The 26,206-nt window shown below is 35.6% G+C and overlaps 1 protein-coding gene across 2 annotated transcripts in view; it reads right to left on the reverse strand.

The window, feature by feature from the left end:
- IQGAP2 (IQ motif containing GTPase activating protein 2) overlaps positions 1 to 26,206 on the reverse strand; it is a 134,651-nt gene that overhangs the window by 45,553 nt on the left and 62,892 nt on the right. Inside the window, exons 3-11 of one of the 2 annotated variants that reach the window (XM_081940132.1) lie at positions 15,290 to 15,446; positions 13,216 to 13,293; positions 11,707 to 11,783; positions 6,261 to 6,328; positions 5,757 to 5,870; positions 4,246 to 4,424; positions 2,113 to 2,200; positions 1,454 to 1,617; positions 980 to 1,067 (exon numbers count right to left, since the gene is read on the reverse strand). In XM_081940132.1, the coding sequence (XP_081796258.1) occupies positions 980 to 1,067; positions 1,454 to 1,617; positions 2,113 to 2,200; positions 4,246 to 4,424; positions 5,757 to 5,870; positions 6,261 to 6,328; positions 11,707 to 11,783; positions 13,216 to 13,293; positions 15,290 to 15,446 (1,013 nt within the window). The remainder of the gene's footprint in view (positions 1 to 979; positions 1,068 to 1,453; positions 1,618 to 2,112; positions 2,201 to 4,245; positions 4,425 to 5,756; positions 5,871 to 6,260; positions 6,329 to 11,706; positions 11,784 to 13,215; positions 13,294 to 15,289; positions 15,447 to 26,206) is intronic. The other variant, XM_081940133.1, reaches the window with a different exon arrangement.

A 26,206-nucleotide genomic window follows, 5' to 3' on the forward strand; every position in this document is an offset into this window, starting at 1 on the left:
CTCTTCAAAATAAAACAGCAGTCTTTAAAACTCTATGCTTCGCATATTATATTAAAATCAGCAAATACAACTAATTTTCTGACAAGTTCACAGACATGAGATAGATGCTGAATGCGTCATTATATCAAGCAGGAGCACTTGCACATGTGCTTTGACTAGTCAAAATATATAAGGCATTACTGGATAACCCACTACATGCAAAATAATTACCTGCTTAGACTGAAGAACAACACTTAATAAAACTAATGGTTTTGTTTATCTCACTCATATTTTCATTTAGTGTTTCAAATAATGAAACAAAATATAAATATGCTAATAAAAACTCTACCTCTAAAGAAATTCGGATTGAAAAGTCAACGGATGCATATATAACAACCAAAAATGATTATATTCATGAATTCAATTCAAATATTATGGAGAATAAATTGCTCTTAAGTTAAACCAAAGAAAGCATGAAATGAAAAGTGAGCTCAAATCAACATCTAGAAGAAAAGCTCTAATATCTCAAGAAGCAAAGAGCAACTGACAGAAAGGCAACTGCAAATTTAGAACCCTCTTATACATAGTGTTCGAAGAACTAACTTCAACAATAAATTACACATACTCACTTTTAAGTAATATATTATAGAAGCATGCCATACTTTCAAAATTCTATTTTTTACAACACCAACTTAATAATACAAAGTAACTGGGATAGAGTAAGTAAATTCTATCTTTTATGCGGGAAAGTGTAATTAACCCAGTAATTGAACTGGATTAAGAACACGATAATTGGGGCGGAGGGCAGGGTGGGGTGAGGGGATATAAGCTACTGAACCAAATAATGAAAGCAATGTGACAACAAAGCAAAAATGACAAAAAGCATCATGGAACTAGCTTAGATAAAATATAACTGGACTCATATTTTATCGTTAGAACTGCTGAATCTTAAAATTTACCATGAGGTGAAGTTATAAGTGAAAATTAACAAGTTACTCACTAAATTTGTGAGAGTCTGATTCCTCATTGGCAACACTAACTTCATTCTGAATCTCATTTTTGTCGAGGATAATTGGAACCCCTGCTATCTAACAGATTAGGGGGAAAACATTTCTTACTGTATTTTAATTAAAAGGCAAATAAATAATTAATACCATAATATTAAAAACTACTAGGTGGATATCAGTTTTAGGGACATCAATAATAGGCTGTTATAAAAAAAACATGGTGTCCTTTCATAAAGCAAATAGTCAGACAATTTCAACATTTTTCAAATTAGATATTTTCCCCTGTTTATAGCCAAACTTAGAAAATATTATGTTTCCAAGTTAAATTAAGAGTAAATTATGCAATATTATATATAAAATATTTTGAAAGCCTCTCCTATTTGCAAGAAGGCCAAAGTATCAAGACTGAAATCACACTTTAAAGTTAAGCGATTTCGGTGTCACTCTAGCACGTTATAATCAGTTACCTGTGTTCTCTGCTCTTTAGTATCAAATAACCGTGCTAGGTACCAGGAGGAATTTTGCAGCAGAACTTCAAGCAGGCTCAGAGCTGGGTTGTTCAAGCCTGCCATTAGTGCCACTTCATCTTGCATGTCAATAGCCTCATTCACTTGGGCTAAAGCTATGTGAACTGAAAGGAAAACAATGCTTACAGAAAGCAAAACACTATAAAGATTTTCTATTTCTCTTTTAGCCCTTTGATACATGCAGTTGTTTAAGATAACTTGCATTAAATCCTTCTGGACAAGCATGCAAGGACACTTCAGAATAGACACTTCTTAAATCCAACACTAAAATGCAACATGTAAGAGGGGTCAAAATTTACAGAACTTTGCAGCTGGCAGAAGAGGAGAGGAGTTGTGGTAAAGCAGACTAGAATCATAATGTTTGTATTGTTATTGAGAATGCAAAAGGGCAAAGAAGAATATCCTTATCCAGGATTAGTAGTAGTAGAACAGCAAAGTATCTCTGAAAGAATGACACACTACTGATGAAATAATAATAATATATGCCAGTTTTAGATTTCAATGAACTGTGAGAAAATAACATACACTGGTACTTTCCCCCAATATTAAGAGTGGGTATGCCAGGAATCAATGTTTTCATAAGAGAGAAGAATACTTACGGTTGACCTTATTGATGTTTCCCTGGATTTCAGCTTGTGTAAGCAATTCTTCATATACATCTCTTTCCTCTTCCAAAACCGAGTCACTCTAGAAGCAACAATTACCATTAATAGAAAGAAGGGTAGAGGTATTCCTGATTTTAAAAAGGAGGTTTTGAGAATTATGGGAGGAAAGACCACATACAAAAACATGTAACACACAAAAGATATATTTCGACTGAATTTAGAAAGAAATAATTACTTCTCAAACATAAGTCATAATATTTCTGAGTCTTTTCACTATGTCAATATTCACTTTATAAACAGGTGAACATGTATAATTCAAAAACATAAATCTAAGAAAACTATCTTTCCTGCATGAATAATTATTTTCTTTGCTACCCCTTCCTCATGTAAAATAATGTAATTCTTTACAAAATGATTAGTGATAAATTCCAAAAATATTATATAATCTAAAAATATATATTCAGGTCTTTAAACTAATATTATCTTTGTAATAGCATTCTAATATTTTAAATTTTCTATAATGAACCAAACTGAAATATAAATTGAACTGCCTATATTGTATTTCTAAATTCACATTACACTTTTGGCATAGTAGAAATGGTAAGTGGGACTCCCTTTTTTAATATTCTCTGAAGAATCCAAGTCTGGAAAAATAAATGTTGATATTTAATCTCATCTTAATAGGTGTCAGTGCTACCAGGTCTACTTGGCAACCAGAATAAGAAATAGACCTTCTTTATTGCATTTTATTTAGATTGGCTATAGCAGGGGTGTCCAAACTTGGGAACTTTAAGACTTCTGGACTTCAACTCCCAGAATTCCCCAGCCAGCATGGCTGGCTGGGGAATTCTGGGAGTTGAAGTCCAGAAGTCTTAAAGTTCCCAAGTTTGGACACCCCTGGGCTATAGTAATAAAATAGAAGATTTTGATTCCCTTCCTACCTCTTTCATAGTCATGTAAATAAGAAAGACATAAAACATCTAAGACATTTTTGTAACCCCTCCCCCTTGTTTGCATTCAAGCTATGTCATTTCATTCATTTCATTTATTAGATTTATAAACCGCCCCCTCTCCCCGAGGGGACTCGGGGCGGTGTACAGACAGAAATAAAATGCACTATAAACAACAGAAATACAAAACCCTAGAAAAACAAATTAAACAAAAAGTCTGTACAATGATCATAAAATTAGCTAATAATTAAAACCAATTAAAATACCCCCAAATTTAAAATTTAAAATACTGGCCAGGAGGGTCAGGGATTAGATTATGATTGGGCCAGGCCAGCTACTTGGAACAGGTGGATCTTGAGTTTCTTACGGAAGGAGCGGAGATCAGCAATGATTCTAATATTGGGGGGGGAGGTCGTTCCAGAGGGTTGGGCCCATCACAGAGAAGGCCCTACTCCTGGGCACTGCCTGCCGGCATTGCTTAGCAGATGGTACCCAGAGGAGTCCCTCTCTGTGAGAGCGAATTGGTCGCAGGGATGTGTGGGGTAGGATGCGATCCCGCAGATAACTAGGTCCTGAGCCATGGAGCGCTTTAAAGGTGATAATCAACACCTTGAAACGCACCCAAAAAGCCACAGGTAGCCAGTGCAGCTCGCGCAGGAGCGGTGTTATATGGGAGTACCTAGTACTCCCCGTAATTGCCCGCGCGTCTGCATTCTGGACCAGGTTCTGGATGTGTTCCTAAAGAGGTAAAAAGGAACCAACCCAAATTAGCTGACACTTTTCTCCTTCCAATCAATTTTTGACGCCAGGCGATTATTTCTTACCATCTCCCCTCACTCCAGGAAGGTAGGTCTGCTTCCTAATTTTGGGAAATGCTGATTTAAATTTAAATTAATTTATATTTTTCATTTTGATTGGTTTTTTATGTATTTTTGTAAAGGCATTTATTGATATATTAATATGTAATGATTGATCTTTTGGGTGGTTGCGTGGTATAAACATAAAACAAACAAACTTGTTTTATATGCAAAAAAATATTTACTAGCATTGATAAATTTGACATTTTAAGTTTTACAAGCTTGCATATTTAAGACAGCCATAAATAAATTAAAACTGGTGTTCTGAGACAACTCACTTTCACATCACACAGTGAATAATAAGTAATTTATTTCTTCACCTTAAGTCTTGCATTCTCTTCTTTTTTCTTTTTTGCTCCAGAAAGTTCCTTCTGATATTCATGGGCAAAATTATCATCCACATTTACTAACATGGCATTAGGATTTTGCAATGTTTTGATGGTCTGCTCTGCAATTCCTTTCTCAATAGCTTCATTAATTGCAATAACTGAAGCATGCACTAAAAAAGAATAATAAACCAGAATAATAATTCAATATTTAAAAATAAAAGCCTCAGTGAATTAAAATTTCCAAATCTTTGTTATTAACTATCATACTTTTGCAATTTGGTTTCTGCCCAATTTCTATTTAACTAGTATGGTTTCATACAAAACAGAAAGCAAGCAAAAAGAGAGTATGCAAAGACATGCTCACAAAAATTAAAATCAGAACCGAACAGCCTAAACCAGAGTTCCCCAACCTTTCCGGCTCTGCGGAAGGGGGTTAGGGGGACTATGGGAGCGGTTGGCAAGCGCATGTGCAGCTCCATTTGTGGGAGTGGCGGACAAGCGTGCCAGATTCTTGCGTAAATGAAGCATTCACACCTGTGGTTGCCCACTGCTCATGCAAGCAGGGATGTGTGTGCATGCATGGTCTCCTGCTGCTTCTGCAGCCCACTAGTGGCCCTCGGTCTGGGGGTTGGGACCCCTGATCTAAATAAAAATGCTTCCTCAGACTACCCAACGTGTGTATATTTGAATGAAACCCTTGTTCCTTTCCTGTTTTTAGGCTACAAATATACATAGCTAAACCAACGACTATCCCAAGAGATCATTAGAAAACAATTAGATGAAGAGGTTATTATTTTTTCCTTGGTAGTTACATTTTTAAGCTTAACTCTTTTAAATGCTGTGTTATGGTTTTAGATACCTTTCTAATTTTTGATATGCTGGTTCTAATTGACAATGTGGGTAGCAAACAAATACAGTTAGTCCTTGACTCACAGCAGTTCATTTAGTGATCGCTCAAAATTACAACGGCACTGAAAAAAGTGATGTATGACTATTTTTCACACTTATGACTGTTGTAGTATCCCCATGGTCAAGTGATTTACTTTTGGATGCTTGACAACTACCTCGCAATTTATGTCGGTTGCAGTGTCCTGGAGTCATGTGATCCCCTTTTGCGACCTTCTGACAAGCAAAGTCAATGAGGAAACCAGATTCACTTAACAACCGTGTTACTATAACAACTACAATGATTTACTTAATAAATGTGGCAAGAAAAGTTGTAAAATAGGGCAAAACTCAATCTCTCACTTAACACCATAAATTTGGGGCTTAATTGTGGTCATAAGTTGAGAATTACCTGTATTTTAAAATATGTAAATCTTTAAAATCTTCAAAACACACTAGAACACATAGTTGCAAAAACAACTACTTCATGTCCTTGTTCTAGTTACTATGGATACTCGGTAAATTTGATTGTCACTTTATATTTAAAGTTAAAGCAACTTTCAGGAACATTAGGAAACAGATTAGACTAGAATTTCCCAAAATTCCGGGGAACTTACATGCAGCTTCATCCACTGAAAGCTCATTGGCCAAGATGCCTCCAATTTTACTAAATGATGGCATCTGTATACCATATTTTTCCAGTTCTTTCCGCATGTTACTTATTTCTTCCTCTAATTATTGATGACAAGGGGAAGGAAAAAGAAAGAAAGTTAGGAAGGAAGGAAGGAAAAAGAGTACAATGCAAGAAAAAAAACTTTCCAGGTTACTAAGTGACAAAATCAAGTGTAACGTAACAGAAATAGGACAATTGTTATTCCTCTAATTCTTATCTCCTTTTTCTATATGAGAAATACTGTAGCACACATAACTGTCTTGTTTGTTACCCGGCAGCTCTTTGTAAAATACACCACATTTTTACATAGCTATTTTACACCCACTTCAGCACAAAAACACAAAGAATGAATGGAAGTGAATGGAATTGTTAACCAATTAAGGAATTAGTTAAAGCTTCAAAAAATAAACTTTTCTCAATACAAAAAAGTTACAAAGATTAAAAGTACCTGTAAAGTCTACTTTTCCAAGCAAATCCTGGATTTGTGGAGCTATTCCTAGTTTAAACAAATATAAACTGAGGGAGAGAAAGAAAAAGTAAATGAATTGCATAAATACAATAGGAGTGATTAATTAAAGTTGGGTATTGCCTATTGGTGTTTATTCCTCAATGCATATGTTGATCTTTATACAATGCTGCAAGTTTTGTTAGAAATGATACATTTCTTAAAATAATTACAACTATATTCTTTTCAAAACACTTTTAAATTGGACTTGCAAGACTTCTTTATCTCCTTTAAGACAGTTCAAAATAATATATATATATATGCGTGTATGTGTGTGTGTGTGTGTGTGTGTGTATGTGTATGTGTGTGTGTGTATGTGTATGTGTATGTGTATGTATGTATGTATGTATGTATGTATGTATGTATGTATGTATGTATATATATATATATATATGTCTTTGGTTGTTCGGGTTTTCTCCCGCGTAGAATTGGAAGTATCTTCACGACGTTTCGATGAAGTCTCATTCATCATCTTCAGGCTGCTGCTTCCGGCTTGGTGCCTCTGGCTTGCTGCTTCGAGGAGCAATGTGAGATCTCAGCCGGTTCCTCTTTTTAACTGCCAGTGGGGGTTTGTGCTGATTGGGTGGGAGCTTGGTTGCATTCTGATTGGGTGGAGGTGTATTCTGATTGGTAGGGGGCTTGGCTGTGCTCTGATTGGATGGGAGTTTGGCTGTGCTCTGATTGGATGGGGGCGTGTTCTGTTTGGGTGGGGGCCTGGTTGTGCTTGTGTTAGTCTGAGTTGCAGAGGGATTTGAGCTGGTGAGCTGCGTTGCTGTTGCTTGGCTTCGCGTTTGTGGTCGTGCCACATCTCCGTGGTGGGCATCAGTTTGCTTCATGTATGGATTGGAGGGGTTTAAAGTGGCTAATAATGCAGCTGTGGTCTGGCTTCTGGTTTGTGGTCGGGCTTCTGGTTTGTGGTCATTATCGGTGTGGGTTTGGGCTTGCATTTTGCGTGGATGTGTGATAGTGACATCCTGTGTGGTTTTCGTGAGTGTGGGTCTGGTATCATTCTTAGTGTTAGGGACTCGTTTGTCAGTGAGGGCGGGTTTCCAAATGGCTGGTAGGCGGGAGGTATCATCTCGTTTATTCATGCTGTGTGGTCGTTTTTCTATCTCAATAGCTTCTCTGATTATTCTGTTGTTAAAGTGTTCAATTTTGGCAATAGTTCTGGTCTTTTTAAAGTCTATATCATGTCCTGTGGCTTTGAGGTGTTGGACCAGGGAAGAAGTTGGTTCCTCCTTTCTGACTGAGTTTTTGTGTTCTTCAATGCGTGCCTTTATTCTTCTGTTGGTTTGTCCGATGTATGTGGTGGGGCAGGTGGGGCATGGGATTTCATATACTCCTTGATTTTCTAACTCTATTTTGTCTTTGGGGTTTCTCAGGATGGTGGATATTTTTCGGTTTGTGTAGAATGCTGTCTTGATGTTGTGTTTGTGGAGGATCTTGCTGATTCTGTCTGTGGTGCCTTTTATGTATGGGAGGAGGGCTTTGCCGTTTTCTTACACAATTGAGTTCCTTAATTAGCCATTAATATATTCCATTTTGACATTTTAACAACTGCTTAATTATGGGGATAGCATAATATTTAATAGCTAGAAAGAAAAGGAAAATTGAGGAGAGAAATATTGTGGACCACTAGAGGGCAATGGAATTTTATTTTTATTAATAATAAACATTCACCTTAGCACACTTTTAGAAATAATGTTTATTTTATTAATAAAATAAAATCATACTTATTTAATATATTCCTTTCTCATTTTTATTGATAATTGCTATTTTTGGCATTTGTAATGGTGTTAACAGTCACACACTACTAGTATGAACTGTCTTTTAAAACAAGTATTTGAAGCCTTAGAAAGAATTCATATTAAACAAAGCTGCAAGTCAACAACGTGGCACAAATATAAATTTGAAATTATTCAGGTTTTGAAGTTGTTTTTAACGATAAAATACATGCAGATTATTCAAAAACAAGTAATATTACTTATGCTTGGGTTTTGTAATGTTGTTATTGTTAGACATTGTGATGTAATTTTTTGCATCTAATGTTCAAATCTTAATATAAAGTATTTCCTCAAAGAGTAGGATTATTATGCATTCACATATGCTTTACATATGTTCTAATAGGCAAGGAAAACAGATATGGAAGATGCAGTGCTTCTATGCGCTTCCCCCCCCCCCTCTCTCTCACACACACACACCCTTCTATCACTTTAATGACAGTACAGTAGGGAGGAGGTGAGGATATCTCTCACCAATGCATATACCAGTCCTCCCTGAGGACTCCTGAGTTTTCTACCCTCACATTCTTGGCCACCTGAGTTCTGAAGTGTGTGGGTGTATCTATTTCCCTCGGGAGAAGGAGTTTTACATGAGTACGTGTTTATTCTGTGATACTCTTCTGGATGCAGAATAGGAAATCCCGCTTACTCGGTATTAAGCTTTTCAATTAATGATTCCAGATTTCCCCTATTTAACTAGTGTTACAAGGTCCAGGACCTGGTATACAAAACAATGAAGTAATCAAGCAAATCCTAAAGTGTTGATTCTTCAGCTCAATATACAGTATTCGCTTTGTGTTAGCAGTAGAAACACCACAGTTTTGTTGTTGTGTACTTTCTACAGCTAAACAATTCTGCAAAGGAAGGTTTGGGAGACAAGAGCACTTTTCTGTGGAATTTCTATTGTGGGTGGCCATCTTCCAAAATCAACATAACAAATGATAATTGGAATCATTTAAAATTCCAAACAATTTTTATACCAACTAAAAACACAATTTTCAAAGAAGGCAATGTTCACATTCAAGTTAACAATACATATGAATGCATAAGACAATAAAGAAATCAATAAACAAATCACCAAAATATAGTACCCGATACTAGGTTCCTTTAAAATTAAATGTTTGTATTTCCTAATAGAAGAGTTTAGAATGCAGCAAGACATTAAATTATTCCATCATTCATCTGATGGTTCAGACTGATGTATTCTAAATAATATCCAATTAATAGGACATTGTCTTGGAGGAAAGAGTAGAGTTAAAACATATAGAAAAATAGCTTTCCTTGAAATTATGTATAGTTAAATGTGATGTAATAGAATGTGGGAAAGACCTTGAGAAACAGATAAAGTAATGCTGCTGAAGGTAACAGAGGATACAGCATCAGCTGTCTCATGGGCAAAGAAAGATCAGAAGGGACCTCCCCCAGGTTCTCAGGCCTGTAAAGGGGACAATCTGGTCTACCTGGGAAAGCCGACGTGAAGATCTCCATATCTATGTTTTTATAAGCTTGGAAATCACTTAAGGCATCTTTAGTACTCTAAGAGATATCAATATTTGAAAGCCTCCCAGTATTCAACGTTCTATAGAATTTGTGACCATGGATTATGATATCACTAGGGTGGAATTTAGCATCATTTTGTTATGAACTAATTGTTTAATACTAAAAATGCTTAATATTTAGAGTCCCACATGTTCACTTTGTTAAAAAACAAAGTTACAAACGTATTTAAACAAGCTCAGCAACCAGGTTTGCAGAGTTACATTAATGACATGATTTAGCAAGAAAACAAACATACATATTTAAAGATCCAAAACATCCAAAATTGAATGAGTGTCATGTTTCAGCCACTAAAAACCAATGAAATTTGGCCCAATAAGATACATGACACGCCCATACAGTTTGTCACATATCAGTCTATGCTCAGTAATTTTCCTTCTCCTAGAATTTTTCATAAAGGTGGTGGACCCAGTCATCTGCCCAAAATTTTCTCTATCCTATTTAAAGAGGTAAAAATGATGACTTGACCCAAGAATCTTCTTTAAAATGCCAGAAAGATATTGACTATACCAAATAATATCTGTCCAGAAAAGACCTTATTTAAGATTTATTGCTCTTCTATGCTCAGCTGGAAGCTTGCATAGGATGCAGATATCCAAACCAAAACGCTACATGCTGACAAAGGAGAAATGCACTTTGTTTTCATATGGCCATTGGGTTACATATATGAAAATCATTAACATGCAATCTGCCACTCTGAACTGCAGCTTACTGAACACTTACAGACCAAAGTTTTGATGGCGCTAAAAAAGGAGGTTTTTATAATTCTTACTCAAAGTTATGGCCTGTGCAATGTTTCTACAATCACATGATTGCGATTTGGATGCTTGGCAACCCGGTACACATTTATGCCAACTGCAGCATCCTCATGTGATCACCATTTGCAATCTTCGCAGATAACATATGACAAACCAAGATAGTGGGGAAGTCGGCAGAAAGTCACAAGTAATGTTCATGTGATGGCATGCTTAACAAACAATGGTGATTTGCTTAATGATCATAGCTGGAATTGACAAAGTGACATTGTAAGTCAGGCACAGTCATGTAATGTTTTACTTTACAATCATGTTGCCTTACTGATTGAGTTGCTGGTCTCAAGTGCTGTTGGTGAGCACTAGTTTCCTGAACAGTAATGTTTAAATGAATACTTGTCCCATATTAATTTGAGTATGAATGGAGAATATATATATATATATATATATATATATATATATATATATATATATGTATGTATGTATGTATGTATGTATGTATGTATGTATGTATGTATGTATGTATGTATATATGTGTGTACGTGTGTGTGTGTGTATATATATATATGTATGTATGTATGTATACACACACACACACATATATTTGTGTTGTATTTGTGCTGATAAATAAATAAAGGCACAAATACAACACAAATATAAAAAGGCAACATTAAAAATAAAAATATGGTTTTCTGCCTGGATGGTTTTCTGTAATGAGCCGAAGGACAGAAAGGGGGAGTAGTGAGCTCCCTCCCATATTTGGGCATACCAGGGGTTGTAACACACACACATACATACATACATACATACATACATACATACGTTTGCGCATAGTACTTAAACAATATTTCTGAAGTTTAGCAAATTCTATAGAAACAACAGGATTCCATTTATGACATCCAAATTGTTAAAAAAATTCCCTGAGCATGCTGCTAAGCCTTATTATGTACATAGTAGCATAACCTTGAAATAGGACTTTAGTGAATAAGTAATCAAAGATCACAACAGCCAGTTTTACAGGTTTCTATAATTAAAACACAGTTTAACTATATACAGTGGGGGGGGGGGGAGAGAGTTGGATACTTTTCATTCTCAAACTAATCCCACTTTTATTTTTTGAAATTAATATTACAGGTGCAGCATTGAATATTAACAGTATCCTTTATCCTTAACAGTTTAACTGAGTCAAACTGATTAATTTGATTCATAACTATGAAGTAATTAGATTTTGCTGCAAACTTTTTAAAAGGGGGAAATGGAAAAAAAAAACCTTAGAAATTTAGCAAAGATCTGTTTTACCTTAATGCATGAATGCAATAGATCATTCGAGGTATGTTTTTCCTATCATAAACATCTGTGGTCTCTGGGTAGAAAATCTAAAGATGAAAAAGGATCAAGCATCACTTAACTTAACAAATATTTAATATTACTCAGATTTTAACTACTAATGTGTTGAAGCTGAGGATCAATGGTACATTTTGACATAGGAAACAAATTCTTGCTCAGTGGAGAATTGGTGTCAAATGTATGTTGACACTTTTTCAAATACACTAACTCAGAAATAAAACGAAGAATTAATCTCCAGATAAAGCACTAGCATGAATTTTCTAAGATCCGGCTTATTATATGTATACTTTATGTTGTGTGTGATTATTCATATAATCTCCTATTATACTATATTGTATTAGATATATTTGTATTTAATAATGTAAAGTATCTGTTCTATGAATAACATATCATTTCATTAACCATTGCACTCAAAGAAATATCACAAAATTCCACAGATCACAGATAAATGTGACAGTAAAAGGTTCTGGGCCTTTTTCAAATCAAAATGCCATCCTCAACTCTTTAAAAAAAAAACCTATGGAATGTTAGTAAGTCAACATACACGTATATTGGCTTTAGTTCTCACACTAAAGTACAGAGACAATATAATTTTCTTCTCTTTAGCAGGATATGTACAATGGGCCATTGGCTTAGTATTATATATAAATTAACCTCTGTCATATATTCAATAAAATATGACTAAATATAATATATTCTATGCATTTTTATGACATTTCACTGTGTTTGAATAGTTCTGAAATAAAAATTGTTTCTTAGAACTTGCCATGGAAGAATTCATGCATACAATATTATAGTAATAGCATGGCTCAAAATATCATTTTGTCTTTGTTCTAATATTTCAGAATATAAAATTGGCATGTATATTAAACAACGTGTCCTAGCCAAATTTAAACGGTTAGCTTTTGTACCTCATATAAAAATGGATTGCAAGTAATTGTACCAACAGTTAATGAGGGAATTAATCATGGGAGTCAGACATGGGTAAGAGTTTGTTCTAAGTCCAACTATAATTCTAAGTAGAATTTTAAGTCATGTAAGATAAATAGTAATCACTTGGTGTGTATTATCTTTTTTCAAAAAATGACAACTCTATAGTACAACATTTGCTTTTGCAATTAAGCATAAGAAGTGAACATTTCTAGGTTATAACGTTTTCCAAATAGGCCGTGATTTGTTAATACAACCATTTTAACTTTTTCATGGAGTCCTTGGTTATTCAGTTATTCCTTAGGGGAAAACTATAGTTAACTGGAATGGAAATGTTTCATGTGCAAAATGTGTTAGCACATTTACATACAGCTTCACAAGACTTCCAGCTATTACCATTAATCTAGAGTAGAAATGAATCAATGGTCGTTTTTGATACAAAGCAAATTTGTATCCTATTTTAAATATACTTCCCTATTTTAACAAGTACTTTACCATTGGCTACACAGTATTTAGTTTTCAAATGCTTACCTTTGGTAGGCCAATGGATTCCATTGCCCGTAACCACTGTACTGTATTATCAGTGTGTCGGAAATGTAGACCTGAACGCTAATGCAAGAAAGGAAAAAAGAGACAGAAACAAAAAAGATGTATTTATTTTCAATGAGTACATAACAAATATAAATGCCTCACTATGTCTTGTGCATGAAATTTAAATTGCATTTAAACAAGATTTTTTTAAAAAAAGAAGCTTAAAAATAGCTTAAAATATAAAACTATTACTTGACATGCTGTCTTGTCAACAAATAACTCTGAGCTATACTTTGTAGGTAGTTCGTTTAGCAATCACAATTGGGACTGTCTACTTAGTTATTAAACAAAGAGGTCTCTAAATGAAACCAGTGACTACACTTATAATCTTACTTCAGCTTTCATTTGCTTTACAGGACCAGCAAAGGGTGTAAAAGCAAGGACTGGTCATATAGTTACGTTTTTAATCACGATTGTAATTGAATGGTCACTAAACAATCATTAAAAGAGGACTGTCTGTATTCTACATAAATAAACACACACACACACTTTAGGTGTCATGGGTATTTTTTGTTTTTTTATTGCATTCTATGAAAGTCAAGGAAATTGTTCAAAGATTCCTTGAAGGTTTTCCTTAACCAAAATAAAACCAATATTTTAGAGTGGTTAGCAAATTAAAAGGTTAAATTTTCTATTCCTCTAATCTCTCAATGTTCAACACTCAAATAATTTACAAATAAAAATATACACACATTATTTCTAAAAATAATAAAGATATATAATAGTTAACTTATTTATGCAAAAATTCTAATTTGCTTTAACTTTAGTTAAACTATATATTTTTAATAAAGCAAAATCTGGATTAAGTAGATCAATGCCAGTTCTAGAGAAGAATTCTTAAAAGAAATTATCAATGGCTGTTTAATGTTTTTAAACATAAAAATTATGCAGATAATACAGAGACACAGAGTAAACCATGCCACTCAAGCAAGCTAACACATATTGATTAGCAAACAATCTTAGATTTTTATTTAAAATTAAAATTAATTTTCTTTTAAATTAAAAACATTTTCCTTAAAAAATTATTGCAATCATTAGATAATAATGATAACAAAAAATGAAGGAAAAAGAACCTCCATTATTTCCAACCAGTAAAAATAAAACTCGGAGCAGAATAGTATACTAAAAAAAATAAAAATATTGAATCAGTTCTACAAACCTATTAAGCATGCTTTTCTTAAGAATTTAAGGCTTTATGTTTCTAGAGGAACAAGTAGCAAAAATATCAAAGTTAGCAGTGTTTTAATCCTAACAATTGCTTTTGGTACCAAATCTACCATATTTTTTTCGGAGTATAAGACGCACCAAGGTTTTGAAGAGGCAAATAAAATAAAAAGTTTGTGCACTCTACAAACCTTCCAAAAACAACCTGTTTTTCACAAAAAATGGGCCTGGACTTTTTCAAAAAAGGGGCATGAATAGCCCTTAGGCAGTTTGTAGAATGCTCCTGGCCACGGGGAGGGGGGGGGAGCAAAAACGAGCAAAAAACACCTCCTTTTTTTTTTGCGAAAACGGGCCCGTTTTTAATCCAAAAAAAGGGCATGGATAGCCTTTAGTAAACCTATAGAGTGCGCCCTTTTTTCTATGTTGTACTCAAATCTTATACAGGTCATCCTCAATTTAGAATCATATGTTTAGCGACAGTTTAAAGTTACAACAGCACTGAAAATAGTGACTTAGAACCAATCTTTTAACTTAAAACTATCATGTCTTGTGATTAAAATTTGGGCACTTGGCAACTGGCATGTATGATGGTACATGCAACGTTTCAGGATGATGTTATCTCCATTTGTACCTGCCCAGCTGGCTTCCAATAAGCAAAATCTATGGGGGAAAACAGATTTGCTTAATGACTATATGGCTCACTTACCAATTATAATGACTCACTTAACAACTCTGGCAAAAAAGATCATAAAATGAGGCATGACTAATTTAACAATGGCCTTGCTGTACAATGGAAATTTTGGTCCCAACTGTGGTAATAAATTGAGGACTTCTTGTATGTAAATTTTACCTTGTAACGTGTTTGTTCCACATCATAGATCTTCCTATCAGAGACCAGCTTTGGTGCAAAAAACTTAGCTAATTTGGCAAGGTAAACACCATTCCTTAAACCTTCTTCCAGTTCAGTGGTAGGTGGTAACTCTTCATCTAGGCAGACTTCCATCCACCTGTGAAAACAAATATTCCCATATAACAGTTGTAGGTTTATTGTAAGATAATGCTTTTAGATTCTATAGATTAGAATCATGCTAGCCATAATTCAGAGAAAAGCCTTTTAGCCTGTGACCTACTTCAAAATAATGGATATAGTGTTCAGGCTTTCTCCAAACAATTTTTATTAAACCACAAGAAGAAATTTACTGAACACATTGAGGATATTTATATTGATGGTATTTCATTTAACTATACTAATCTAACTAAATTTAAGCTTGAATTTTATCTTAACTGACCATTCCTTTTGACTTGACATATCCCTTAAAGGCAAATGTGGACCGCTGTCTAAAAAAACCCCCTGCTTTTACCTGACTTAACAGGAAATGAGCCACGGGTACATTTAAAATACTACAGCCTCTTGTAGCGCTCAGTTTTCCTTTTGTGAGTTATAAAATTCTATTTAGAAAGCTAGCAAGGCATTTTTTTTCATAATATTTCAATTTTTGTCCCTTTCCTCAGTCCCAGTTTTTTGGAAAATTTCCACAAAGATTGGAACTACATTAATTAGTATCTATAAATATGAAGTCTGCTATGTACTAAGAAAAAATATTATTCTAAAATAGAATCTATTATGTTTATACCTCAAAGATACACTTTAGTGTCCCTAAGGGGAGAGGGGGCGGTTTATAAATTAAATAAATAATAATAATAATAAAAAATAATAGTATATGTTTAAATCATAAAATATTTTATTTAATATGTAAGAAAGACTCATACAATTGACACCATAAATTCTGGTCCTGGAGAAATTAAATAGAGGGGTTAAATGTGTTAACAGTTAAAAAAATAATAAATCATTATGTGAAACACTTTTCCTTTTTTTAACTCAAAATTCTGAGGAGCTTCATACCCGATTATAGAAATTTACTTATTACATATATTTATAAACTGTCCAGCTGCCCAAATTCTGAACAGTTTAGAGAAATACTAGAGATGTTTTTCATTCATAAGACAGCTAAAAAAAATCAATTCCAATTTTACTACAATCAAACTCTTGGAATCCAATATGCTCTAAATATTAGTAATATATTTTTTGTTTATATTATTTATATCATTATTATATGTTGCTAAAATTTATTATGAACTTAATTCTACTACTCAATTATAATTGTTGACATTCCAAACAGGTTGCTAGTATTAGTATGCTATACTTACTAATATAATTAAATCTGTTAATATATTTGTAGCCTTTTGCCTACAGTCTCATCTGCATTTTAAAAAATAATGTAAGTAACAATAATTAATTAAACAAACAAACATGAAACAATGTAAAATGTATACAATTTTTTTCCCAATATGTGCATTTAAATTAAGAGAGGTAGTTTATTTCTCTCAGGAAAAATATTACTTAGAAGTATCAGTGTTGTTATATTTGAATGTGGATTATAAAAATAAAAGACATCATTTCTAGTTCATAGATACTGTCAAACTGAAATATTACATATTGCTTGTGGCTTTTATAAAGACCAAATATTTAAAATGTGCCCATACGATTAGAAATTAGGTATAAGTATTTATTGTATATATGTGCATGGATAGATGGTAAGTATAAACTGATTACCATTCTTTCTATTTCTGATAGTTACTACTTTACCATTATTTAACCATCATATTAACGTAACTGATTTACTAATTCTTTAGCTATATTTATGATGAATAAAATGAATAGATTAAAAGTAAAAACAATGTATTGTTATTATTGTTATTATTGTTATTATTGTTATTATTGTTATTATTGTTATTATTGTTATTATTGTTATTATTGTTATTATTGTTATTATTGTTATTATTGTTATTATTGTTATTATTGTTATTATTGTTATAAAATAGCAAGACTGTTTTAATTAATTTTTCCTTTTCATTTTGAAAAACTAAACTTTCATGGGCTAAATATGCTCCCAACCAAAGTTCCTGGGACTGTACTACTAAAATTGAACAGCATGCAGACATAATACATCTATTTTAAGTAACAACATCCCCTAATATGAAAAAAATAGGCTGAAAAAAAATAGCTCTGTTCTTTTAGCAATATCAACTCAGCCCCTGGACCAATTATGAGTAACCTCAAAATATTTTTTAAACAAAAAGAACAGTCTATAGCCATAAAAATACTGTATTTCATTGTTTTAGATACAAAACAAGCAAGACATATCAGACAGTCATTATTTCTTGAGTGGGAATGTTTTTAATAGCATATCAACAACTTTCAGACAATCTCTTCAGACTTATTGTATAAATACTGCTAAAGCTCCGCATTTTAGTAAAATAACATTTTCAAGATGGTGCGAGATTTACTTGCATTTGGACAGTAATGGAAACTGAAAGTGTATAATACAGAAGAAGAAACCTTTGGAAACAACACACTCTGAAAATAGTTAGCACAACCATTCCTCTTGAAATAAATTCTTCTGTAGCTATAAACAGTAATTATTCCAAATCTGTATCCCAACAACTTAGAATTTTACCTATTCACTGTTTTTCTAGATCAAAATCAAAATTGAAATATGCTCAGTTAGACCACTATAATATACCACTCTGAGCTGATGGGACAATCAGGTAAAAACTCAGGAAAATATAAAGTTAATATGTTAATAATGCAAAACCATTTACCCATTTTTATTCAGTCTAAAATTAATTGGAAAATGTGAGCATCAATTTATTTATTGACTCAAGTTATTGATGGTGACCTGAAACATTTTTCAAAGCTTGCTTTTGAAGCAAAATAAAAACATCTAACAAAAATGCTTGGGCTAACTTCTACTTAAATTTCCTTGTTGTTAGATTGGGTAATGAGAAGGCAGACACAGGCTTAACATAACAACAGCTCTTTATTACTGTAGAACAGTATGTACAATCCAGCAACTGCTTGGTCTGACAGCAGCTCTTTTATAGGGAGCTGTCAGACCTCTTGGCCAATAAGATTAAACTTCTGTTCCCACTGGAACAGAGGACCAGAGTGAAAATCTAACACCCCTCCCCTCTTGGTTGGGATGTTCCTATTGGTTACAAAGTCCAGTAGGTAGGCGGGTCTTTGTCTTACTCTACCAGACCTGCGCAGTTCATTTGGAACTGATTCTTCAGGCAGGAAGAACCTGTTGGAACTTTTCCCAGGCCATGGCTGGAGCTTCTTGGATTTGCTCGCTTGGAGCTCGCTGTGGGCCTGCAACAAATTCAGATAGGTTTCCCGGTACCCTTGGGTTTGAGCTGGCTGTAGAAGGAGTGAGTGTTTGCTCCTTTAGAGTAGGGCTTTGGCTGATTTGTTCAGGAGTTTCGTCTGGTGTTCTAAGATTGGAGTGGGAGAGGCGACCACGGAGTTGGTCAACATGCCTCCTCCAATTTCTACCATCCTCTAGCTTTAACAGATAAGAGCAAGGCCTGGTGATGCCTATCACCGTGGCAGGGATCCACAGAGTCCCCCTGGCATAGTTGTGGGCGTATACCGAGTCCCCTACGCTAAAGTTTCAAATCTTGCTTGTGGAGTCAGGGGGCGATGTGTAAGAGTAATTTGGGTTAGGGTAACAAATAGTGATCAACCCGTGTTTGCCAATCCCCCGGGCTCATCCTAGTGAGGACCTCTTTTGCAGATCACACCATTCTCTCTGCCTGACCACTGGAAGCCAGATGGAATGGCGCGACCAGGGCATGCCTGATTTGCCAGATCAAACATGTCTCTGCAGATCGCATTTGATGAGGCCAGGGTGTCCGAATCCGCAGACAAGTCCATAGAAGCCTTGCAGCGTCAACATAATGTGCCACAAACTGCGCAGAAGCAAACGTGCGTCCATCATGAGGCCGCAGAACAAGAGCCCTCTGACAGCGAGGAAGATGACAGCTACCGCATGTGCAGTAGCCGCACGAAGCCGGCGCAAAAATTCAACTCACGCTTGCTGCCTTGCACTAGCTACGGTCTACCTGTCGTTTACGAGACGCATCCTGTCAGCATTGCGATAAGAGGGGCCATCTGAACCTGGACATAAAATCTGACTCAAATAAGTATCTTAAAGAATCAACTATTCTGAAGATAAGAGAACAATAACAACAGAAGCTACTCATAATTGGTCCAAGGCATTGGAACTTGAAAAGGTGTGGAACAGATGGCTAATAGTGGTATAAGTATGTTATAACTGACTCTAATCTCAGTGATTTGACATTAAGACTGAGCCAAATTGGAAAGTAAGAGAGCAGTCCAAAAGAGTACAGATAGCCCTCAACTTGCAACAGTTCATTCAGTGACCATTCAAAGTTACAAAGGTACTGAAAAAAGTAACTTTTGACCACTTTTCACACTTATGACGATTGCAGTATCCCCTTGGTCACGTGATTTACATTCGGATGTTTGACAATTGGTTCATATTTATGACAGTTGCAGTGTCCGGGATCATGTGATTATCTTTTGTGACCTTCTGATAAGCAAAGTCAATGGGAAAGTCAGATTCACTTAGCAACCATGTTACTAATTTAACAACTGCAGTGATTCACTTAACAAATGTGGCAAGAAAAGTCATAAAATGAGGCAAAACTCACTTAACAAATTTCTCACTTAGCATCATAAATTCTGGACTCAACTGTGGCCATAAATAAAGGACTATCTGTATATCGTAGTGGTGCTCTGTCTTGAACTTTCTTGCTGATATGTGTTTCCTTGATTTATAAGGAACTGATGAGGATTGAATAGTATGTATTTGAAATAAGCAACAACAATCCAAAAAAGGAATGTAGTAATAGTTTTTCAGACTAACGAATCTGTTTTTAAAAAATAAGAAAAAAATAGGGTCAGGAAAACATCCTAACCAACTCCTGTTTTTTTGCCCATCGAAGATTAACAGACTAACACAGACTAGAATTTTAGATTTTTTTTCCTGGCATCTCCTAATAGTGTTTACATAGAGAAAAATATATAACATAATGTGCTATTCCAAGATTTGTACTGTCCTGAAAGAAAACGTGCTGTTTTCATTTAAGTATTATATTCTCTACATGAAAGAACGGAAAAGGTTAACAGAAAAGGCTTAGTCATAGACAGACCTTATTCCACAGAAAAATGTTGCAGCTAGCCATCATTTGATTTTTTTCCACTTCCAGTAATAGGTAACTAATTTCACCTACCGATGGCATAGAAAGAACATTTTGATGATCACATGTTAAATACACAGGCTAAAGTCTGTGACTAACCGGTCCCCCATGATCTGACTGGGCTTAGGTAAAATTATTTTCTGGAAGGTTACAATGAAATTGGAAAAAAACTCTATACTTTTACATCCATTCTGGGCCTCATTTTACTCCTTGTTATATCAACAAAGGCAGGAGGATTTAACCCTCAGCTTTCATCTATTGCCTACTCATTCCTCTCCTATTTCCACAATTTACTTGACAGCAGAATCTGTGTTACTTAACAGAACTGTCTCTGTACAGTAAACCATTGATTTAATGGACAAATGGGGAAAAGGGTGATCTGCCTATTAAAACAAAATATACATTGAATCCAAATTGTTCCAAATACATATGTGTTTTGCACATTCTATATGTACATTAAATGGAAATAGGCTTTTATATAACAATCAGAATGTTATCCACATATAGAGGCATATATTATACAAAAAACCCATGCCCATTGCATTTGAACTCTGTTAAATTCTTACCTGCTGATGTGATGGTTTACTTTAGGTAACCATACAGAACTTATAATCATATTATCTTAACATTACACCATGTTGATCTTATCAAAGAACGCCAGGGGATAGAAAAATGTAAAGAAAGAAGGCAAGAAAGCCAATGTCACAGTAGACAGTGTCAAAGCCCATGAAGAGCTAAGCCCAAATTCTAAAATTATTTGTACCAGATATAACAAGAGACATGTATTACACTTTCATGTGAGATAATTCTAAGTTTGGCACTGTCAATCCAGTTGATTACTATTATTTATATAAACTCAAATATTAATTGTTTTTATTATGACTAAGTTTAAAACTCACTTGTCATTCATGCCCTGGTTATCTCATGAATGGACCACTGTATTATGCTCTACATGGGTCGGCCCTTGAAGAGCATTCTGGAGGCTATAGCTGGTGCAAAATATGGCAGCACAAGTATTCTTCAAGCAGTACATATTACACTTCTACTTTACCAGGTACACTGGATGCCACTAGAAAAGAGAGCCTGGTGCCCAACTTTTGGAACATCATTCTCATGGAACCTATATTTGTCCCTACCCTTTTGGTCTTTATGGCCCGAAAAATGGCTGAACCACCAGATTTGAGGGTCTGGCAATAGTGGTGAACCTTTGCATCTCTATACTGTGCTCGTTTATGTTGAATTGAATTTTTAATGTTAGTTATAAGATGGATTGTATGTTTATTGTTTTTATTTATATTGATATTGTTCTTGTTCTTAATTATTATGAGCCACTGCAAATCATATAGGTAACATGGGAGATTGTACAAACAGAATAATTAAAATGCCTCCAAAGTTTAAAGGAAAGTAGCAAACATTAGGGAAAGAACTAACACTGACACATGTTTTCAAGTGCGAACTTGTTCCGTGACAAACAAGTAGTTTCAGAAATCTGGAGAGTTTCTGAAAGAAAGAGAGAAAATCCACTAGTTTTTACTTTAAAAAATACGTAGCCTGGCTTTCTGTTATTTAGATATGCAGATCTTTTAGACTTACAGAATTTCTAACTTCCCATCAGCCTCAACTAATATTGAAATCCAGTGTGAGCAAGCTGTCCATCATTTCTAAAACCAAAGCAGTTTTTCACATAGGTAATGTTGTTCCATGCTTAACTATGGTAGATCACGAGCAGCACCTGCGGTTTCAAGAAGAACTTTACCCACTAACAGTCCTGTTTTATCCAGTCTTGTTTTGCCCATACAATCCAGTCAAAGGTAGATTATGGTATTCAGGAGCTCAATCCTCCTTTTTTTTAAAGGAACAAGAATTTAGACTGCAGAAAACCCTGCTCTTTATTTCAAAATATCCCAATTCTTCATAGATATTGAACATATCTCTTTAATACCAACCACAAAAGGCAACCAATGCTGCCTTATCCACCTCATCAAACTTCTTGAGTCATTCTGCAAGAATTTATAAACAATAATGTTTCTGAATGAGTAAAAAAATATTCATCAGGGTCTTTGAACCATAATCTCCAAAATTATTTACTTTTCCAAATGTAAAGAAACAAAATGTGAGCAAACTAGTAATATTCTTAGGAACCCTAGCATAATTGGTGAGGGAAGGATTTCATGTCTGCAGCAGGGGTGGGTTTCAGCCAGTACGCACTGGTACACGCATACCGCTTCATGAAATTTAGCATGCCTTCTCGTACCTGAGCTCCCGTATCGGAATGTCCCTCCCCTGGCCTGTCACTTTGCTCGTGTCCCCCCGCCCAGTCGCCGTTTGTTCCCCCCGCACCAGGCTTCCCCACCCACCCACTTCCTTTGCCAGAACAGAGGATTGGGAGAAACCCACGTGGCGTGCGCTCCCTTCTCTTTGACAGCTGCCTGGTTTCCAATAGGGGTGGGGAAGAAATCCATGCATTTTTTCTCCCTCCTCATGGATTCCCCCCCCCCATTGGAAACGAGGTGGCTTTCAAGGAGAAGGGAGCAGCGGGCGCTACAGGGCCTGGTCCAACAGCTGAATCCTCGCCTCCTGTTCCTTCTTCAGTTGTTGGACAAGCCCATGTGGCGCGCGTTGCTCCCTTCTCTTTGACAGCTGCCTCATTTCCAATTGGGGGGGGGGAATCCATGCGTTTTTCCTCCCTCTGCACTATGTGGGCTTGTCCAACAGCCAAATCCTCGCCCCTGTTCCTTCTTTGGGAGAGAGAGAGAAAGAAAGTGGGAGAGATACACACAAGAAAGGAAGGAATGGATGGAGAGTGAGAGAAAAGAGAGAAAGAGAGAGAGAGAAAGAGAAAGAGGAAGGAAGGAAGGAAGGAAGGAAGGAAGGAAGGAAGGAAGGAAGGAAGGAAGAAAGAAAGAAAGAGTGGGGGAGCGAGACGAAAGAAAGAAAGAAAGAAAGAAAGAAAGAAAGAAAGAAAGAAAGAGAAAGAGGTAGAGAGAGACAAAAGGAAGGAATGAAGGAACGAAGAAAGAATTATGACAATTGAGCCCAAAATTTTGATTGCTAAGCAAGAGTGTTGTTAAGTGAGTTTCACCACATTTTCCAAGTTGGCCATGCCCACCCGGTCACATGAAATAGGAGGCCGCGGCGGCAGATTTTATTGCCCAGGCAGAAGCGTTGAAGTTCTTACGCAAGGTAAGTTCCGTGCACTTGTCCTCCAGTTTTAGTTTATCTGCTATGTCGCCTGACACAATAGAAGACACATTGGCCAAAGAAGCCACAGGGACATCTACTGTGAGCAATTGAAGTGCCTGGCAAAAGACCTGCTCCATATTGTAGAAGCGGCGGTCATTGCTCCCAGGATTGGGAAAGGTAGAGGGGCGGGCCCACTGATTCTTTACCACCTCCAGAAACAGAGGAGGAGCAGGGACCTCCTCCTTATTGGTGGCGGTATTGGAAAACATGACTAGGTTATGATCCCTGGGTTGAGAGACATCTGGATCCCCAGTCCCCACCTTAGTGGTCTTTCTGGCCTTTTGAAGCAGAGTTTTAAACATAGGAGGAGCAAATAGATTAGGGAATGCAGGGGGGTCAGGAAGAGCAGACTCTTTGTCCTCTGAAAACCCCATGTCTTGACGAGGTTCCACGTCTAACACTGATCTCTCACTAACCACTGAGGGAAAAGGAGGCCTAGCAGGCACCTGCCTCTGAGCAGAGGACGGGTCCCTTGGTTGCTGAAGGGAATGGGATGCCCTATCCCTCAGAGGGGAGAATTCCCTTTGGTTGAGGGCTGAAGAGACCCCTTTTGATATGGCGGAGGAGATCAGCCTCTTAATGCTCTTGGGCAATAATTCTAAATTCTCAAATTCATCCTCATATTGATCTGCCAGGAGGTTAAAAGAAATTTCCCTCAGTCTTTGGACCAATCAAGGCTTTCGGAATATCCCACGTGTGGCTCTCCCTCGAGTCTACTGTAAAATTACTGGTTTACTGTATGGGTGCATTTCCTCTTGCTCTTGTTTCCAAATTATTTATGCTCCCCTTGGGGTTTATTATGGCTGGGAACTGTAATCTATTTTGCTATTGCTTTTCTATCTTACTAATGGCTTTGTTTCCTTTACATGAATCGTGAGACTTTTTCTTCTCCTGGGGGAAATGATCAGACAGGTAGAGTTCAGAGGAAGAAGCACTTCCTCTGCCAACAAATTTGATGCCTTCTACATCATGTTGGGAGACGGGCTGGCAGAGAGAATATCGTCCAGTGGGATTAGGAATGGTGGATTGCTGGAAAGAATGCCAATCAGGAAGATAGAGCAAACAAGAGCTATGCTTTTTTTTATGAATCAGATTTAGAATACCTGTTTGTTTGCCCTAGATTTCTTTCCATCTCATCGCTGCCTACCAAATCAATAGGACAGCAGTTAATGAGGCCATAAAGCCTAGCCAGCACTATCCTGGTTCAAGAGTTCATGGGATACCAGGTGCTTCCTGGAAAAAACTGGTTGGGAATAGTGCCAGAATCTCCATAAGATTTTACTGTATTGAGCTATTGTTCAACTGAGTTATGCCTGAAGTACAAACACGGCCAGTGTGAACAAACCACTCTGACTGGCTTTGAAACCACGTCACAGCCAAAAGATAATACAGTTTTCCTTAAAAATGTCCCAATGTGAAGATCTAGTTCTTACTAAATTTAGCCATGGGCTAAAACTAAATATCTACAATAATAAATAAAATTCCCTAGACCTGACTAGTTAAGTTACATACTATAATTCAAACTTTCTACATTTTTATTTTATTGTTCTTCTTTTTCTGTTGCTTGATAGAAGCAAGCAATCAAAAACTCACAAGCTGACTTTCTAGTCCATCAATTCCAGAGCCCATCATAGCATTAATATAATCTGTTTTGGCCTTTTGCCATACAGCTTTAGGATTTTTTCTAAAAACAAAATCTCCCATGTACATGTACACAGTATAAAGTTAGAATTCATTCATCCTGAAGTATTGGGGCCAGATTCTACAGCATAGTCCAAATGGATTTCTCTGGAAAGTCAACTACAAAGGAACAAACCTAATTTAAAATTTCTCTCACCTTCATAGTGTTCTGGTCTACCTTACACATGGATCAGAGTGGCAAATCAGATGAGTTAATCATGTTGGGAAACAATTACACATTTAAAACATAAATTGAGCATAAAAACTGAATCAGAGTTTACAGTCTCTGGTATGCATTTTGCAAGGTCAGTTTTTATATGACTGGGTTTAATTATAGATATATGCTTATATCAAATGTGATTGTAAACCCACTGGTATATAATATTACTTGGCAACCTTCTTAAGGCTGAAACTCTTTTGAATGCAACTATATTTTAATATTAGTTCAAGTGTAAAAATACAATGGATATAAAGTGAGATTTTGATACGAATAAGCATATGAAGAACAGGCATCTGTACACATGAGCAGAAGCAGGGGAAAATTAATTAGCTCAGAGTGATTTCCCAACATTTCCAGGTGGTCTTCAGTCCAGAAAGTATATAAAATCAAATCTGTTATTGACAGAATAATTTTTTTATAATTAAAAATATAATGATCCATACTAAGTCAAATAGTGCAAAAAGGATTTTTAATAGTTTAACAATTAAATAATTGTAA

This window comes from Natrix helvetica (assembly GCF_964273705.1).
Source record: "Natrix helvetica genome assembly, chromosome: 2".
Classification (NCBI taxonomy): Eukaryota; Metazoa; Chordata; class Lepidosauria; order Squamata; family Natricidae; genus Natrix; species Natrix helvetica.